Here is an 18,818-nt window from a genome sequence, read left to right on the forward strand (position 1 = left end):
ATGCTTATAATTGGACTACAAAGCCAGAAGTGATACTGAAACCGTAATGTTGTGAAGGCAATGGTCATGGCGACCATGACCATTGCCGAATGTAGTATTGGGCTAATGGGCTGAAGTTAAAATTCAGAGGGTTATGTAAAGAAGATGGATGTGAAAATAACCAAGAAAACATTGCCATGTTTGTCATTGATGACACAAAACTTATCCAAAAGCGAAGATTGTCATCATCCATTGTTGAATAATGAGATTGAGGTTTTAGAGACAAATTTTGTGAGAATTTACTAATTTCTGAAGGACATTGGTAGAATGGTATAAATTACTAAATTAGGCTAATAACACACCTTAAGCTCAAGGTTCATGGTACAAATTAGATTACATACTGTAGAATTAGATTTAAACCCAAATATAGAAATATGGCACTAGTGTCTCATATTAAAAATTAACCACGTAAACAAATAAATAAAGAGCCAAGCAACAGGTAGTCACAATACCACCACCCATGAACTTAGATAAGAGAAACTTGTATGAAAATTTTTCATTAAAATGTATTTACAAGAGTAAAATTGTGAGTTCGATATTGACAAATCGATTCAACCAAATGGGTCTTTTGCTTTTCTTCCTAACTGTCCTACGAGCAGTATGTCTAGTCTACTATCTATACTGTTGATGAATCATGTTGTAAATTTGTAATGGATTTACAGTGCAAAAATTTAAATTTCAAGGTTATATTGAGATCAAGTGGGCTAAAAAATATAAGCAAGCAAGAAAAAGACATAAAACGGAAGAACCCCTTAGGAAAAATTGCTGTCCCTGCTACCTGCAACAACTTTGCGGTGACGCCTTGAACCAGACTTCCTATCTTTTCCACGCTTTGAAGGAATTTTCCTACCCACTTCTCTATTTATAGTTGGCGACATTCGTATAGCTGGTTCTCGATGTACTATGATTCTACGAGGTGGTGGAGGGGGCCGATTTTTTATAACTCCTCTATGGTATGCCTGCACATTGATTAATTTATAAAAATCAGCAAAAAATGAATTTGGATCCTAGTCATTCTTTAAAAATCAAACACATACTCTAGCATGTTAGTTGTTTTCAGGAAGAGATCCCAACATAATGCTTGGTTAAATTTGCATCAACACAAACCTTCCAAAAAAAATTGATGGTTTACCTTAACATTGTTTACTTATCATTATTTTTAAAAATTGGTAGGCAAGTATGATAGATAACACACTTCAGCAGCTCAACATATATCAATGCTTCCTACAGTGATCAGACTATGTTATATTATGATGAGATTACCTGTATCACAAAGTTCCGTCTTTCACAATCAAGAAACATGTAAATACTCCAGTTAACTTTCGACATTATTTTGTCACGAACAATAGAAAAGCTTAGCTGATCTCTAGAAGTAAAACGATCAACTTCATTGAACCACAAGCAGGTAAATAAGTTTGTAATTGGAATGTGCTCTCTAACGATCACACAACCCTCAGGAACATCTGCAGAAAATCAATCAATACATTGCTACTTAAAAATTGGTAGATAATTTTAATTAAAACAATGGATTCTCCAAACTAGAAAAAGAAGATGAAAGCAAGTTTGACTTACGCACCACTAGTAATAGGAAATTTTGTCTCAGTATATGGGGTCAAACCCTCATTACGATAAAAACTAATCTGCTCATCAATAGAGGCATTGTTATATTTTCCCCCGACTTTATTTGCCTCAGCTTCTACAAACACATCAAATCTTGTATAGTGCCTTGAAATGGCAAAGGTCGCATTCTCACGCCACAAGAACCTGATAATGCCATATATTAACTGAAAGCATGAGACGGTAAGATAGGCAAAGGATATTTAGACAAATCATATTCAGGTGATGGAAAAAGAAATGCACCCAGTTACTTTTGCATCATTTGTTGAGATAAATGCAGGTGCATAAAAAATATCTTTGGATGAGGGTTGGCAGATTTTAATTGTAAATAAATGAGCAAATTCCTGCTAGATTGCACAAAATAAATCATAAAAAGAATGATACACCTCCCCCCCCCCCTTTTCCCTCTCCCCAAACACACAAACCCTATCATATTTTAAACAACTCATTTAAGAGAGTTTAACCAAATTGACTCATCTATTTGTGTTAGAAGTAAGGGATGATAACTCAATATTCAGAAAGGTACTTATTGACCTGGTACCACTCTTCCACCTGTTATATCAGAAAACATCAACTTTCTTGAAATGAAAATGAAAAAAAAAAGAAAAAAAAAAAGAAAACTGACAAAATGCAACACTAAAAAAAAGAGGAAAAAGGTTGAGTTGATACAATGTCATTTATTCTTAAGCAAGTCATTCATGTAATTTGATTTACTATTGAGGATTGAATGCACCAAAGTCTGAAACTATGAAACCATTATAACTTCAGATAAAAACCAGCAAACTACACATCCTTGTTAATGCTTATTCTTTTTGTAGAAGGAAAGCTCTCAAGGATCTGCCATTCTGGAACATATTCCATCAACACAAGGTTTAAATTATTTAATGTTTCAGCACTCCAGATAGTCTTATAAGGCCATTTGCGTTCTTTTCACTTTTCATCTAAAGAAATCTTTCATGGGGATCTGCCTTTCTGGAACATATTCCATCAACAAAAGGGTTAAATTTATTCCCATTCTCAGCCACCAATCAATTGATGTTATTGCGATTCAGTAATTTGTCTCTCTCTATGAGATTAGCCTGATTAGTTGGTTATTTTGCTATATACCATAATATGTGGATATCCTTGACAATCAATTTTTATTTTTTTACATCAACGATAATTCATGGTTAAGATTGGGCCATAATATGGGTGCCAAAAAGATCCAAAGCCATAGGTAGAACAGGATCTAAAAATTTGTATTGATATTTTATATATGCTGCCTATCATACGGAGAGTGGTAGATTGTTTTTAGCAATTGTTGTCGGCATATTGTCAATAATAGCCTTCATTTCCAATACATAAAAAAATGAATAGCAAATTTTACACACCCTTATGATGAGGTTAACAAATACGTTTAGCATCAATGACAGCACAGGGAATACCATAAACTATTTGTCTACATGTTATCATCCAGAAAATGAAGTGGGCACAACGCACAAGTCTTTATTTGCGGATACGATTACCTTTCAAGAACTTGATAAGGATCCCGTACAAGCTTAAGTTTTCCATCAATCCATATTGAATATCGGACATTGGGAAAGAGTCTGTGCAATAAAAGCTTAGGAACCTGCAAAAAAAATATATCCATCATCAGCAAGAGTCTAAAATAATATAAATAAAATAGTCTACTACTTGTATTGCTCACCCTGCTCTGCGCAATACATGCCCCAGAAAGGGCAAGAAAAGGAAGGAGGGCATAAATTATTTTGACTAGAAGAAGAACAGCATACTATAGCTGAAGCAAGCAATTTGACTTGTAAAGATAGACATACTGAACATAAAATGGATGATCAACTAAGTGATCAAAATTGTGCAAACTTTAAAACAATGGAAACAAAATCAAAATCCTGCTCATAAATAGCACATCTCTGAAAACTTTTCTTGACATCAAATAATCAAAGGGAAAGTAATTTAAATCCTTCTAATATGGCCTAAGCTCCACTATCAAGAGCATGTATAATGGTATGCATTTACAATGGATATGGATAATTGTAAGAGAGTATCAAAAGGCTGGCTCTGCGGTCAATCAAAAGGTAATAATGTCTGCATATTATAAGACCTCACTTCAAGTACACAGCAGTAGCAATGGGTGAGGAAAGGAGAGCTAATTCATCCAAAAGTGTGAAACAGCAACTGTAAACAGTATGGACATATGAAATCCATAACAGTTTCATAAATTATCAGCAAAGATCCAAATGGCAAATGAAGTCCAGAACCTTGCCAGAGGAATTCTACCCAACGGAAATCTGACAGTATACTAAAACTCAGAGAGAGAGAGAGAGAGAGAAAGTCATAATGGAAGGTGTAACTGCCTCCCGTGCCAAACTTTCTTGTGCAACTGGTTTAATTAAATAAGTAATGTTAATTTACGTTAACTACTTCATATGCGGACTACAGTTAGTGTTTACCAAAATTTTACTAATATTTAAATTTAAAACAATTGACTACTCAAGATAAGTAGTTGAAAATGAGGTATTTGATTGTAAGGGATGGAGGAAGATTTTTGTAAATGACTATATGGAACAATTTCTATTGGTTCATGTAGCTGAGGTCCGACCCCACTTATGGGATTAAGGCTTTGATTGATTGGCTACTCAGGTTTAGTAAACTGCTAAACATGTGCACCTAAACGAAGACTGCACAAAAGGGTAGCAGTGAAATACTCATGGTAGTGATTTGGGCCAACACACTGTGCTATGCATCCCTTGTAGAAACCCCATCCCAGGACGTCAATTATCTATTTAACAAGCTCCCATTTTCCTGATTTTCTAATTGCTATAGATTTAACCATAGAAAGGAAATCATCAAGTTATCTCTCTTTCTTCCTGGTTTCTTTCTTAATTCAGGATTTCAGATTGAAAAATATGTGATAGAGAGCAATTAAAAGGGGCACAGAGAAAGCACTTAACTGAGCCTTAAGTAGCTGGAGAAGACTCCTCTAATGAGAATTTCAGACAAGATGTCATGTTCTATATGATTTGTTGGCCACACTTCACTTATTTGCTTCAGGTCATGTATAAGACTAGATGGAAGAAATGATTGAAAGAGGTAATTCACCAAGAGGTTATCATATTAGCTTTAGCTATGGTAAGCCAGCTTTTAAAAAGTTAGAATCCTATAGTTGACAAGCTGTGAAAAGATAAGTGGGTAATGCAAAAGGCTTATAATGTTGACAATACTCGAAAATCTATCACTGTTCTAAGGTTCATTTGCCAATTTAATGCTCTAGTGTTCTGCAAAATTGACAAGAATACACTGTCGCATGTTCTACCTTTCCATTGCGCCTTGCATCAGTGTATGGAACATTACGGACAACAATAATTCTCCAAAGGCCCACCATCTTGCTGCTATCTAAGATACTCTTATTTCTCATGTAATTTTCAGTTTCCTCATCAATAAACATATAAAATGGAACACGCTTCTTTGCAATCTCGCTAATATTTACTGGTTCTTGTATAATGTCATAGTTTCCTACATAAGACCACAAATTTCAAAGGAAAGTCAGAATAATACACACAGTTTTTACAAATCGTGGAGATGTAGATATGTACCAAATATTGCAGATGCAACTATGACATCATGATACTTGTCCAGCTCAGGAAGATCTTCTTCGTCAATATCAAATCCACCTCCACGACCAGGCCTACTACTGTTAACAAACCTGTAACAGAACACATCATCATACAAAAAGCAAAACTGTCATCTAATCTAAATTTAATACTTAAGCGACACCAAAACAGCAACATCAGTTATCTGTGTTTGTCGCCAATTGAAAGACTACTTTCTTCTACATTAGAATTTGAGTTCTATAAATGATCCATAATGGCCAGTACTCACCCACAGTGTACAGTCATTGACTCTGTTATGTCAAAAGAGTCATTCCTCTGCTTCAAAGAACGGTATCCACCAAAGTCTGAACCTCGATGAGTTTCACTTTTAGTAGAGTTCTCCCCTTGCACAAAAGTCAAATGTTGAAGCACTGGAGATGCCGATGGTAAACTTGGCATACTTGCTTCAGCTTGCTTGTTTGATAGATAACATACTGGACAAGCTAGTACATTTAAAAGGAGAAGTAACATTAACCACGGACCAACATCAAAAAAAATTTAAAAAAAAAAATGACAATTGAGAATTCAATGGGGAAGAATTCTTTCGGTACATATAATTAATTTCCGTTTTTTAAAAACTATAAATTTTAATTAAATTCAAATTTCATCAATCGCTGATATATAAATAAAATAAAATAAAACAATTAAAAACTTTGTGCTTTTGCCAAATTTGCAGTGATTTTTCTATCTCAATTCACAACTTTAAGTGTAAAGAGAAAAATTTCATAACTTGTTGAATGTAATCAATCATACATATGGGCTATATGGACCAGAAAGGTTTGATCAATATATGGTCAATCAAAACTGAGAAACTCAATCTAACTTCTATGCAAAAATCAGAGGTAATAGACAATAGATTTATGAGCCTTACGTCTTGGCCCGATCCGTTTAGTGCTATGTGGAGGAGGAGGGGGAAAAGTGAAGTTTTTGCATGGATGAAGCCCAGGATCTATGATAAACGCAAGAGATTTTCCACTGTTCCTATTCCCAGTAATTTGTAATGTTGAGTTGTCTCCATCCTTCGTAAGATTCTTTGATGTAGGAGTTGAAGATAGGGAACTAATAACACTTATTCCACGAACTTTTGTCTCTTGAAGAGCTTCAAGAAAACCTCTATGGTTGCTACCACTCGTTTCTACACATAGAACATCAAAAGGTTACACCAATGCTAAACACACAATGTAATGCCATAATTATCTTGAATTCTTGATTGCATCAGATAAAATATTTTGTCCTAAAATCAAGAACTTCAAATAGACCAGCACAGAAAAGTCACAGGGGAAAAAGAGAAAGAGATACAGAAGCCAGAAAACTATCATGTATAAAATGCTCAATAATAATTTCATCTTCAATCCTTCTAAAGTATAATACTACTAAGGGCATGCTTGGATTGGGGGGTAATATATAAAGGGGCAATAAAAGTCAAACTCGAAAAAACACAAGTAATTAGAGGTGGTGTTGTAGGAGGTATGGTATTTACAAATGACATAAGGTAGTTGTTCCATGAGAGAAATGGAGGAATTATTACCCTCATAGTGAGGGTAATAGTTACACACCTTCCCCTAGTGTAGCTATTACCCCAAAATGAGCCTCTTTCTTCACTTTACACCTCACCATCACTACATAATTTTTCTTACAAGCACCACCATCACTATCTCCTCCTTCTCTATCTACTTTCATTTTGCTTAGTTTAACTTTTATTACCCTAGTAATACATTTCCCTCAGTCTAAGCATGCCCTAATAAGAACATAGTAACTGTATTCTAGCAACTTAAAAACAAAAACTTTTCAATCATCTGTAAAATATTACAGTAGACAGCTTGTGTACTGTATAAGAGATCATACAATGGGGCCAAACACAAGTCGCTAAATAGCACGATTACTGAAGGATAATTCAGCAAAATAAAGCAGAATTTAACAAACCTTTGTTAACTGTGAAGAAGCCTGAAGCAAAAATCAGCAGGGCAAAGACAAACAGTATCACCATTCCAACTTTTCCTCGGCACAAGTATCTACAAACAAATGGGATGCACCTTTCCCTTTCCTTTTCCCGGTAACTTGAAAGTTGCACTTTCGATGACTTCCGTGGGAAGACATAGGAGGTATGATTCTGCAATACGCCATTTGATTGCTGTAAATGCAGTGATCCATTACTTCCGGTACGTAATCCCAATGACTTAGTGGTCATTGTATCTTCAAACCCACAAATTGACCTCTCATTGCCTTATTCCCCAGTACCCCTTCTCACATCAATGAAAAACACTAACTCCCCTATGCAAATTTTGCTATGCCTTCGACTTTTCGATAGTTCACCAACTTATTCACTCCAAAATCAATCCCAAACAACAATGCAATTCAATAATCTGAACCAAAACAAATCAATCCAACAACATCAAAAAAATCTTGCATTTTACACAACCCGATACATTCATCAAATCAACAATTCAAATTAAAGATAGAATATCACTTACCAAACAATAAATCAATAAGTCAACAATGTAATTCCAAGCGCAAATTTAATCAGTAATCTGAATCACAAAACATTAATCGATTTCAGTAATTAACGCTGAATTTTCATACCAATGCTGCAATGCATCAAAATTTTCAAAAGAAACTACAGATTGAGTAACAATGCTAAAAATCACAACAATCAAAAATTCATAAAATTGCGACATTACCTCAAAATTAGCAGAATTATGAGCAAATCGCTCAATCAGTAGTAGAAGCAGGGATATTCGGAAGATTAGATTATCTAATTCGGCAAAAAATAAAATCAAAATGAATTCTAGGGTTCTTGCAAAAAGGATCGAAATAATAGGGTTTTTTTTTTTTTTATTGGGGGTGAAAATGATAAGAATGGTGAAGAAAGATTAGTATAGAATTTGGATAGGATTAAAACCAAAATTTTATAGGCGTGATATTCTAAACAGGTATGTCAGGGAATAATTTCATTTAATATTATAATTAATGTGTTTTGATTATGTTATCTTTTGTTTCAGGGAAGTTTTAATTAATATCTTAATGATAATGATGATATGAAATTATCATATGATATGTCATTTACTGTTTTATTTTCCACTCTCTGCATTTCCCATACATGTTCAACGGCTCTTATATGGTAGATCCAGGCCGGTACCATGTCACTAGAGATGGGCAGGCAGGCCGCAGGCGGGGCGGGGCGGGTGCAAAAACCCCCACCTAAATTTACTCCTTCCGATTTGTATATTTGTACGCTTTGACTGGCATGTATAATAATGTACGGAGTATAAATTTGATCATTAATAATTAATGTAAAAATAAAAGTATAGTTAAAGTAAACATTTTAATTTTGCAAAAGTCAAATGGTTGCGATTATTACAAAATAGATGTAACAACCTATCCTAAGCAAATTGAATAACCACACCAACTTAATACTCAAATTACTTGTCCTAAATTTCCCTTAAAGGCTTGAAGTCAAATTAAATTTGAATATCAAACACATATAATTAAATAGGAGCAAAAGTAGATTATAAAAATATAATCGCATTTTATTTTATTTTTTCTTAAATAATCTATTAAATTTTACATTATTAAAAATTATTTTATGAACATGAGATAAATGGAATATAATATATAAAAATGGACTTTGAGTTGAACTTAAAAGGGCATGTACCGTCATTGACAAGAGCGTTGAGCATCTTTTCCATCATATCACCAGCGCTCATTAAGCCATCAAAATTTCATTCCAATCATCTAGTGGCGGATCTTGGCAAAAAATATTAGAGGGGTCGGGGATTTAAAAAGTTTACCTCTTGCTCAAAACTAATCTTTGTACCCTAATATTTTAAGTTCATTGACTAATTAATTACAATAATTTACGGGGGGTCTGGCTCCTAATGGCTCCGGTGGAAGGTCCCCCTCTGCAATCATCGATCCCATACCCCCATTCATATGAATTGGCTAGTGGCTCACTAAAATAACCCAATTACATGCATCTCTAATGTTTGCGCATGCACTAAAAGTTTGTGCGCATATTTTTTTTGTAAATGATGTCAAATATGAGCCCAGAGTGCACAAATTTGGGTATATGGTGTGTGGAGATAATACTATTGGGTTTGAGAAGTGTAGACAATGATTTAAGGCATGAGCAAAAGGGCATGGAAAGAGAGGGTGTTGCGCACGAAGGAGAATACGCACACGCACAGTTGCGCACAAGACGTTCATCTTGTATTCATTCATCTTCAAGGTTTTGTAAAGTCATTCATATTTTTTTTGTAAAATCTCTCGTCATGACTATGCGTGTTGCGCACGAAGGAGAAAAGTCTCGCATGTATATATATACGCATGTTATTTCATTATTAGGTCATGACGAGAGATTGATATTGACAGAGAAATAGCCTCTTGTACATAATTGCTCATACGTACTTTTAGGGTTTAAGATAAAGAGAGGATTGAGAATTTGAGAGGTGCAAACTTTCAAGTTGTGTTAGATCATATCTTGCTTCATTCATCTTCAAGGTTTTACTACATAGTGGAAGGATTAATTGGTGAAATTTTTCTCCCACCACTTAGGTAATAAATAAATTATATGGAGAAAAAAAAATTGATTTTATGAAAATGTTGTTGTGAAGTATCCAACAATATATATCTCCCATGAATGTACATATCAATGATATTTTTTCTTAAGTTTTTAAATATTTAACCACGAAAAAACAAATAAACTAACACTATATGATGGGATTGAGGGAGTATAATCAGTGTCTAAAAACTTTGAAATACTTCTATATGAAACAGAACTTTAAATCTTTAATACTCCCTCCGTCCCTAAATTATATTCCTACTTCTCTCTATTATGTGAGGAATAAATGCTAGAAGTAGGAATGTAATTTAGGGACGGAAGGAGTACAAGTATACATTCTTTGAGATATTTTAGCTTGGCTTATGTGTCAATGAATACTATCAAGAATTCATAAATTTCCATTAATCATGCAATTGCAAAAATTATGCATGCATGGTAATTATTAGATGAGAAGCCGTCCAAGCCGATATTTAACATTCAATATATAATAGATAAAAAGTTCATCATTCATATATAATTTTTAGTACAAAGAACAAGAGTAGTACTAGTACATCATAACTCATTAATTAGACACATCGATCATAAGCTGATGATATGCCATTTTATTATTTTACTACAAACTCCTGCATGCATGGATCAGATAGCTTAGCTAGGGATCGGACTATATATCGGAGTACTCAGATTTCGAATTCCTCTTCGCTTACTTGCTCGATCATCCTGTGTCACCAAAGCCAAGCAACATTAATTAATTAGCAAAATTAACATAATTAATTATTACTCCGTAGTATCAATCTAATCGCTCAAAAAAGTTATGGGGTCGTACATGCCTCTGATACCCTAATCTCATATGATGTAGGAGATGTTTAATTAGACTAGGCAAAATAAATCCGTACATAAAAATCTAAATTTTCTACACAACTCTGATATATATATTTGAAATTTATAAAAACAGAATTTTGACCAAATTGAACTAGACATCTTCATATGAGACTTCACTTGACTAAGGACTTGTTCTCATACGTTTGTTTTCACTTCAGTTCAGTTCAGTTCAGTTCAGCTCTTAATTTCCTTCTCTTATAAAATATTCAGTTCATTTCAGTTTAGTTCAGCTCAGCTCAGTTTAGTTCAGTTCAGCTCTTAATTTCCTTCTCTTATAAAATATTCAGTTCAGCTCAGCTCATCAGTTTAGTTCAGTTCAGTTTAGCTGATTTCAGTCTATTAGAACAGGCCCTAAGTATCCAATCTACTATAATAAACCGTTTTTAGATACGAGACCAAAAAATAATGGACTTAAATACTAAACCTTAATCAGGTTAACCTATTTGTAACCTCTAATATTGACACTTATATTTTAATCCATAAGAAAAAAAAGTTTGTTAATATAAATACAGTACAAAAATCTTAATTACCATATTAATCACTGTCACTGCCACTGCTGTCACCACCATGATGTCCAAAGTGGTGTTTCTTGCTCTTCTTCTTGTAACCTATCCCATGGTGTCCACTTCCATGGTTCATGAAACCTTGAGCCATGCCGCCTAACCCGGCACCGTGACCATAATACGGGGTGGCGTGGTGGTTGTTATGATGACCATGATGGGCATCATGGCCATAATATGGGACGGCGGTAGCGTGGTGGCTGTCATAGCCATGATGGCCTCCACCATGGCTGTAATACGGGACAGTGTGTTGGTTGTGGTGGTTGTTAGTATGGTATACGCCGCCTTGCTGGTGGTTGTAGTGGTCAGTTTGACCAGGGTAATAGGGATATGAGTTCATTGCTAGTAGTACACTTAAGTTGTCTAGTATAGAAGATAAGTTGTTATGCACTTGTAAGTTGTAACAAAGGAGTTTCGCACTCTTATATAGGAGTTTGATAGTGGGGGAGAAGGCGAACATATACTCCATAATTTTTTTGTTGAGAGAACTTATACTCTGAATTATTTTTCTCCCATCAATTCTACTTTCTTTATTATTATTATTATTATAAAATAAAAACCAACAAAATTAATTGATTTACAAGAAATTAGTAGAGAGTCGAGATACAATTTGGGCCCTCACTCCTCTAATTATAGTAAATTCGATCCCGCCGAATATGTGAGCAGTTGCACAAGTACCTATAGAAAATTAGTGGAAAGCGGAGATAGAACCTATAGATTATATTATTATTATTATTATTATTAGTCTACTACCACTTTATTCTCTCCCCTTGACTAATACGAATCTAATGAAATCTCATTTGATAATGTTTCATCTAAAAGATTATTGATTTATTGTACAATTAAATTCATACTCTCTAGTCAAATGTTATTGTACAAATAAGTCATAATCTAGTCAAACTAGAAAATTTGATCAATCTAGTCCAAATTAGATGTTGATGTTTAAAGGTTTTGATGATGAGGAACTTAAGTTACAACAAACTAATATCATAAAGACTTTTCAAGTGTTTGTTTAGCCTAGGTGAAATTGATCTTGGAGATGGAAGAAGTAACTGAAGCTGATAAGACTTGAAGGAGTTCTTTATCAAGAAAGTTATTCAATATAAAAGAAGAGTTCCCTAACAGGAGCTAAGTTCCCTCACAGGAACGTTCCTTTACAGGAACTTGAAAATTGCTGACTAAGGTCTTTGGAGGAACTTAGTAACACTACTAAAATTCGGCCATTTTGCGACCGTTTTTCTACGACCGTCATGGAAACGGTCGCAAAAAATGATATTTGCGACCGTTTTTAAAGCGGTCGCAAATTTGCGACCATTTTTAAAGCGGTTGCAAATTTGCAACCGTTTTTGGGTTATAAAACGGTCGCAAAGGTATTTTAATATATTTTAAAAATAAAATACATATGAAAAATAATTCAAAATTAAATTAATTTGGTTGCGACCGTTAGTAGCGGTCGCAAAATGCACCAATTACGACCGTTTCTCAAACGGTCGCAAAATTACGACCGCTATTACCGGTCGCAAAGATGCTTTTTTATTTTATTTTAAAAAAAAGGTATAAAAAGGTCCACTCCTAACCCTAATCAGTTGATAGCCGCTCACTCTCTCTTTCCTCTCTCTCCTCACGCCTTTCTCCTCTCTCTTTCCTCCTCTCTTCTTCTCCTCTTTCCTTTATGCTCCATTAACCGGCGTTTGCATCACCATTTCCTCCATATTTGTTATCTTTTTCTACATTATTTTCGATTTCGAATTTTTGCAACAAACAATTTGGGTGTTCGGATTTTCGTTTACAACTGAATAATTTTGGTGTTCATAGTCGAATTCGACCATGAAAATTCCAGATCTGGAGTTTTCATGGTCGAATTTGACCATAAAAACCCAAAGAGGATGAAATATTTGTTAAGGTATGTTGATTTCTCTGGAAATTTTGGGTTTTTTTTTTCGAATTTCCATGTTTGGTTTTGTTTGATTTTCGTTAAATTTAGTTATCATTCATTTTTATGATTTTTATTTTGTTTTTGTTTGAATCGGTAGTTTAGAATGCTTTTCGTTAGTTTTTGTTTGATTTATAATGATTAAGTTTTGTTCATTTTGGTTTTGATGTTCATGATAAATTTGTTTAATTTTTGTGATTTTGATTCATTCGTTTTTTTTTGTTAAATTCGTTAATTTTTTTTTTCCTTATTTTGATTTTTTTTATAATTTTTGTTTATTTTAAATTTTGAATTTGATATTCATATGAATTTTTGGTTTTATGTTTAATTTTACAATTTTTTCGGTTTAGTTTTGTGGGTCTTTTTTGTTATATATTTATTTTTGTGGGTAAAAATTTGGGTGGCTGGTGCCTGGTGGTGGTGGGTGGAGTTGGTTCGTTTGGGTAGGATTTTTTGGTGGGGGCTGGGTGGAATATGCAGACAGTTGGTGGTGGTGGGTGGAGTTCTCTTGGGTGGGACCTAACGGTGGTGGAGTTGGTTTGGGGGGAGTGGTGGTGACGCTGCTGCCTGAGAAGTACTGGCAGTGATTGACTTTTTTTTTGTTTTTTTTAAAACTTTTAGCGACCGCCATAAGCCGTCGCTAAATTCAAGATTTGCGATCGGTACATATGGCAGTCGCAATTCTAAGTATTTGCGACCGTTTATAGGTTGGTCGTTGAAAATAGTAAAAACGGTCGCAAAAAATCTGCGACCGTCAAACAGTCGCAATATTGTTTTTTTGCGACCAGGAGAATAACGACCACCATGTTACGACCGTTGACGGTTGCAATTATGTTTTGCGACCGTTTTTGCTATTTTCAGCGACCGTTTGAGGCGGTCGCAATTTCGCCGAATTTTAGTAGTGTAAGCGTGGAGCCCAAGTAAACCTACCAGAACAAGAGCGCAGCGCAGCAATGTTTTAGTTAAGATTTTATCTTCTAGATTCATTGTTAAATATGTTAAGTAGGATATGCATGAAATTTATTAGAAGCGTGACAATTAGCTTGGAAAATAAATTAAAATCGGAAAAGATAAAAGATAGAAATAGAAAAAGATTTTCTTTAAATATTTATCTTTTAAAATCAGTTTGTTAAAAAGATATTATGCTTTTTAACTCAATATTTCTATCTTATTTTCTGAAAAGATTTTCTTCAAAAGATTTACTTAAAAACCGTGTTTTAAGATAAGTTAAGTTTTGCTTATTTATTTTTATGAAAACCTACTTTCTATACAAGTAATACTTGTATAAATAGTAGAGAATAATAGGAGTTTAGGTTTTTGTGAGTTTTATGCGTTGAGAATTTACAGAGCTACAATCGTGTAAGTTTGCCAAGCTTTTCACATTGTCATATTAGTTTCGGGTTTCTTGCATAGCTTGCCTATCATATACTAGGTGTTTGTACTTGTAATTGGTTGGGGTTATTTGGGTGAAAGAGTATTTTTATTATTGAATACAGTGAGAGAGCTTCTAGTGAGAAGGGGAAGATTTGTACTTTGGGAGTACGAGTGAGTTTGAGTGTGGGACTCAAACTGGGTAGAACAAGGTGTTGTTCTATAGCAAGTTTATTCAGTAACTTGTGAGTAGAGGCTTAATTATAATAGGTTGTAACTTGGTATTTGCCCTATTATAGTGGAGATATTTGTGTTTGAAATCCCTAAGGTAGGGTCGAGGTTTTACTTCTAGTTGGGCACTAGAAGGTTTCCTCGTAAAATCCTGTGTGCTTTGCTAGTTCCTATTCTGTCATGTTTTATATTTGCAAAATTAGTAATTAGGAACTTAACTACAATTCACCCCCCCTCTTATAGTGTTCATCTCAACTAACATTAGAGGACATTGTAAAAATTTCTTCATCGATCAACTCTATTTCACAAATAAAATTTTCAGTAAACTTTATGCAAACCCATATTACGATTAATTAAAAGTGAATGGACAGAAAGGAGTAACGTTGTGAGATTGATGTGAACAAGGGACTGTCTATTTTAAATAATGACTCACTAATAATTCACTATTATTGAAAGTCCGCCTCACCTGAAATTGATGGTGTGACATCTTAGTTTTGAGTTAAAAATGGTATATATTCTGAACTTATCTTTACTACTCAGAAAATCTGACCTTCCTGAAATTCCTCTCAAGCAAATTTGTCATAGCTAGTGGACAATTCAATTGAATTTGGGAATCGTATATTGCATATTGATATTAATGATATATGCTGCCTTTGGTTAAAGTGACATTACGCGATCATAGTTACCCAAAGAGTCCCAATTCTTCATAGTAGTGAAACATTTGGAAAGGAAGAATCAATAAAAGAAATAATAAAAGGTCCAACAGATTTATCAGAGGCAGATGGAATCGAATTTGATGCAATGATAATGTATTTTTTCAAGTTTAGTGGAATAGACATGTTTAACAGAATAATAGTGCTACCCTAGCAAAAGTGACTTATACAGCTTAGAGGTGGGCATGCCGGCCCATGGGCGGCACGGGCCCGACACGAGATTGGCCCAGTACGTCACAAGCCCGCCAGTGGCACGGTCACCAAGGAATGGGCCATGGATCATGTCGTGAACACAATTTTAAGAATCCGGCACGAGCATGGTGAACCCGCGGGCGGCATGGTAGTTTGGCCTGCCAGCACAACACGCCAGACATGGCCAAGAAATAACGTAAATAATAATAAAGAATTATAATAATAAAAATAAGAATAATAAAAAGAATAATAATTATTAAAAAAAAACATAAACATAAATTAATAAATTTTTTATTTAAATAGTATATCCATATTAAAAGTTGTTCAAAAAAAATTTTAAAAAATAAAGAATATTATGGACGACTCGGTATCCGGCATGACACGACACGCCAGGCACGTGGGCCGGGATGTGCTAAATGGTGTTTCGGCACGGCACGACACGCCAAAATGCAGGCACGGTACGAGCCACCACCAAGCGGCAAGTACGGCTTGCGACGGCCCAAAACGACACGTTGCCCACCTCCACTCATACTCAATTATTCTACATACCCGAAATATATCTTAATTGAAACCCATAATCGACCTAAAATTACTTGACCCAATTTGAACTGATCCAAATCAACCTGATCTGCATATTTTGACACGTGTACCATGTTAATGGTGCATCCGTGTTCATTATTCAGGCTGAACTCGATCTATGGTATTCTTTAGGATGAATTATATTATTTGTTCTTTTACATTATATTCTTTTCAATAATATGGACATATTATTAGATTAGGGAGCGTTACAATTTCAAATGGATTGGATATTGATGACTCAATCCACCTGATTTAGTAATCCGCTTTAAGATAAAGGTTAGGTGAAAGATGAAGCGGGTGACAGATGGTTTGGGTTCTGGTGGAGCTCTGCTTCCCTTCCTCTATTTTTGGAATTTTTTTAAATGGTTAGGAGGACCTTGATATACTTGAGACTTTGAGAGTACAAGGGAGGATAAGAAAATCTTTACCTCTTTGTCAAAAAAAAAAAAACTTTACGTTCAAGTGCACTCACTTAGTAGGATTCAAACCCTATATATCTCTAGGATTTGAGGTAAGAACCTTATCAAGTGAGCCAATACTTTGTTAGTCTATTTTTCTGCTTGAACAGATTTGAGGTACGAAGTATATATGATTTACAAAAGTCCTTATTTCTCGATCTACATGACTTTCTCCATTATTCTTAGCACTTATTATAAGTTTCATCTTCTTTTGGAGTTACAGACTGGTTTATGTTCATGGCTTGTGTAGTTGTGTGAGGCGTGTAACATTTTTTTTGGGAAAATGCATGCACAACTGAGAATCCTGTTTTTGTATAACTCTTAAATTGTTGAAAGTTCAATTGAGTGAATTGATTCTGAAGAATATATTTTCCAATCTCTCTATATATATAATCAATGGAAAACTCATGTCCACCCAATTTAAAATTCAATCAATATAGAGAGACTAGAAACTTTAAATTGCTATGATAAATTAATTTATATATGATTCTCTCTACCAATTCAAGATCACATATAATGTTAATTTTAAATTGAAAGTAATGATAAGCCAAATTGCTATGATAAATTAATTTATACATGATTCTCTCTACCAATTCAAGATCACATATAATGGTAATTTTAAATTGAAAGAAATGAATAAGCCTAAAATAAGAATATGTACCATTAAGCCCATTATGAAATAATTGATAAAATATTGTATATTGAAAGCAAAAGAAAAATACCCATCAACAAAGAACACCTATAAAATTAATGTTAATACTTCTCTTATAGCATAAACTAGCAAAAAAATCCTACATCAATTACAAAAAAAGAAAAAATGGCTACAATGCAATTGTGTAAGCCTGCTCAAGTTAGTTGTGATCAAACTAAAAATCCGAAAACCGGGCAAAACAATGAGAAAAAACTTCACTTCCACTTCTGGCAGAAGCATGGGAATGAAAAGAAAAATGAGCAAGCAACTAACAAGCATCAAAACGATGTTGGACACCCTAATTACAAGCATGTAACATTTGAGCATAAAAATGAACATGGGCAAGCCGCCAACAAGCTGTGCCAGGATGTTGGCGGACACCCTAAGAAAGGGAATACTGAGGTCAAAGTTGTGCATGGGCAAGCGCAAGGTCAAGTTGCTAATAACAAGCACCAGCACGAGGTGACTATTACAAGTAACCCTAGGGGTCACAAGTTAAGGCAGTGCTTCGGCCATGGGGCCGCCGGCCTTGCAGATTCGGACGTTGATGAGGAAACTGAAACAATTGTTATTGAGAGGAAAATAAAAGAAAGAGTGGTAATTAGCCATGTTAGGAAGTGTCATGACCACAAGGAAGGAGCCAAGCATTTAGACGTATGATTTATAATTCAACTCCTCTTTTTTTTTTTTTTTTTTTTTCTGCTTTAATTTAAATAAGTTTATAGTAAAAAAAAAAAAAAGAATACAAATATGAAATTTCTAACAATTGTATTTGTTGTATTGTTACATGCATGCAGAGATGCTAATTTATGGAAGATTGGAAGGAGTTGCTGACTTGCTGTGGATTAAAAACATGCTGATCTAAGTATTATTAATGAGTGAAAGTTTGTACTTTTTTATCTAATGAATTTGTTTGCACTATATTTGTAATTTTATCTTTTCAATACAAAATAAATACTCGAATATGATTTAGATATTTAAGATATTATGATTTGATTCAAATTAATTTTTTTTTACAAGAGAAAATGTAATTATTGCGAAATTGATGGAAATAAGTCATTGTAAAAGGAAATAAAAACACAGTACATAAATTTGGGTCAAATTATTGAGAATTTGAGACAAATAAAAATCAACATATTGTCTCATAAAAAAAAAAAAAAAAAAAAAGGATGTGGATTCCAATTAGTTGAGTAGGTTAAGGCTTTGGAGGCGAAACCCTTGTATCGAATTTGCGGGTTAATATCGCCATTTGTGACTCTCTTTACACGATGAGAAAGATAGATGCAATAAGAACATGATGATTGCCCTGACACTTAACATTGCACTAAACATAATGATTCTCGATAT

At 34.2% G+C, this 18,818-nt stretch overlaps 2 protein-coding genes and 1 long non-coding RNA gene across 3 annotated transcripts; 1 reads left to right on the forward strand and 2 right to left on the reverse strand.

Annotated features, from left to right (window-relative positions):
* Positions 1-510: 510 nt before the first annotated feature.
* LOC110720174 lies at positions 511-8,420 on the reverse strand. The gene is made up of 11 exons (XM_021899189.1): positions 7,985-8,420; positions 7,778-7,834; positions 7,230-7,669; positions 6,178-6,441; positions 5,536-5,749; positions 5,250-5,359; positions 4,970-5,169; positions 3,162-3,265; positions 1,616-1,803; positions 1,303-1,502; positions 511-998 (listed from the first exon to the last, which is right to left on the reverse strand). The coding sequence occupies exons 3-11, from the start codon at positions 7,492-7,494 to the stop codon at positions 792-794; spliced, it is 1,752 nt and encodes a 583-aa protein (XP_021754881.1). The 5' UTR covers positions 7,495-7,669; positions 7,778-7,834; positions 7,985-8,420; the 3' UTR covers positions 511-791.
* A 1,913-nt stretch (positions 8,421-10,333) lies between these two features.
* On the reverse strand, positions 10,334-11,713 carry LOC110720175. The gene is made up of 2 exons (XR_002511293.1): positions 11,274-11,713; positions 10,334-10,581 (listed from the first exon to the last, which is right to left on the reverse strand). It is a non-coding gene; the product is annotated as an uncharacterized LOC110720175 (long non-coding RNA).
* A 5,735-nt stretch (positions 11,714-17,448) lies between these two features.
* On the forward strand, positions 17,449-18,447 carry LOC110720176. Its single transcript, XM_021899190.1, has 2 exons — positions 17,449-18,125; positions 18,269-18,447. Exons 1-2 carry the CDS (start codon positions 17,598-17,600, stop codon positions 18,275-18,277), a joined length of 537 nt encoding a protein of 178 aa, XP_021754882.1. The 5' UTR covers positions 17,449-17,597; the 3' UTR covers positions 18,278-18,447.
* The last annotated feature ends 371 nt before the right edge of the window (positions 18,448-18,818 follow it).

Source organism: Chenopodium quinoa, unplaced genomic scaffold (genome assembly GCF_001683475.1).
Source record: "Chenopodium quinoa cultivar QQ74 unplaced genomic scaffold, ASM168347v1, whole genome shotgun sequence".
In the NCBI taxonomy this organism is placed as follows: Eukaryota; Viridiplantae; Streptophyta; class Magnoliopsida; order Caryophyllales; family Amaranthaceae; genus Chenopodium; species Chenopodium quinoa.

Coding starts and splice junctions, on each gene's coding strand:
- LOC110720176 (XM_021899190.1), top strand. CDS start 17,598: ATGGCTACAATGCAATTGTGTAAGCCTGCTCAAGTTAGTTGTGATCAA.
- LOC110720174 (XM_021899189.1), bottom strand. CDS start 7,494: ATGACCACTAAGTCATTGGGATTACGTACCGGAAGTAATGGATCACTG. Junction 5,170..5,249: donor AGTTGCATCTGCAATATTTG/GTACATATCTAC, acceptor GGTCTTATGTAG/GAAACTATGACATTATACAA. Junction 1,804..3,161: donor CCTTATCAAGTTCTTGAAAG/GTAATCGTATCC, acceptor TGGCATTATCAG/GTTCTTGTGGCGTGAGAATG.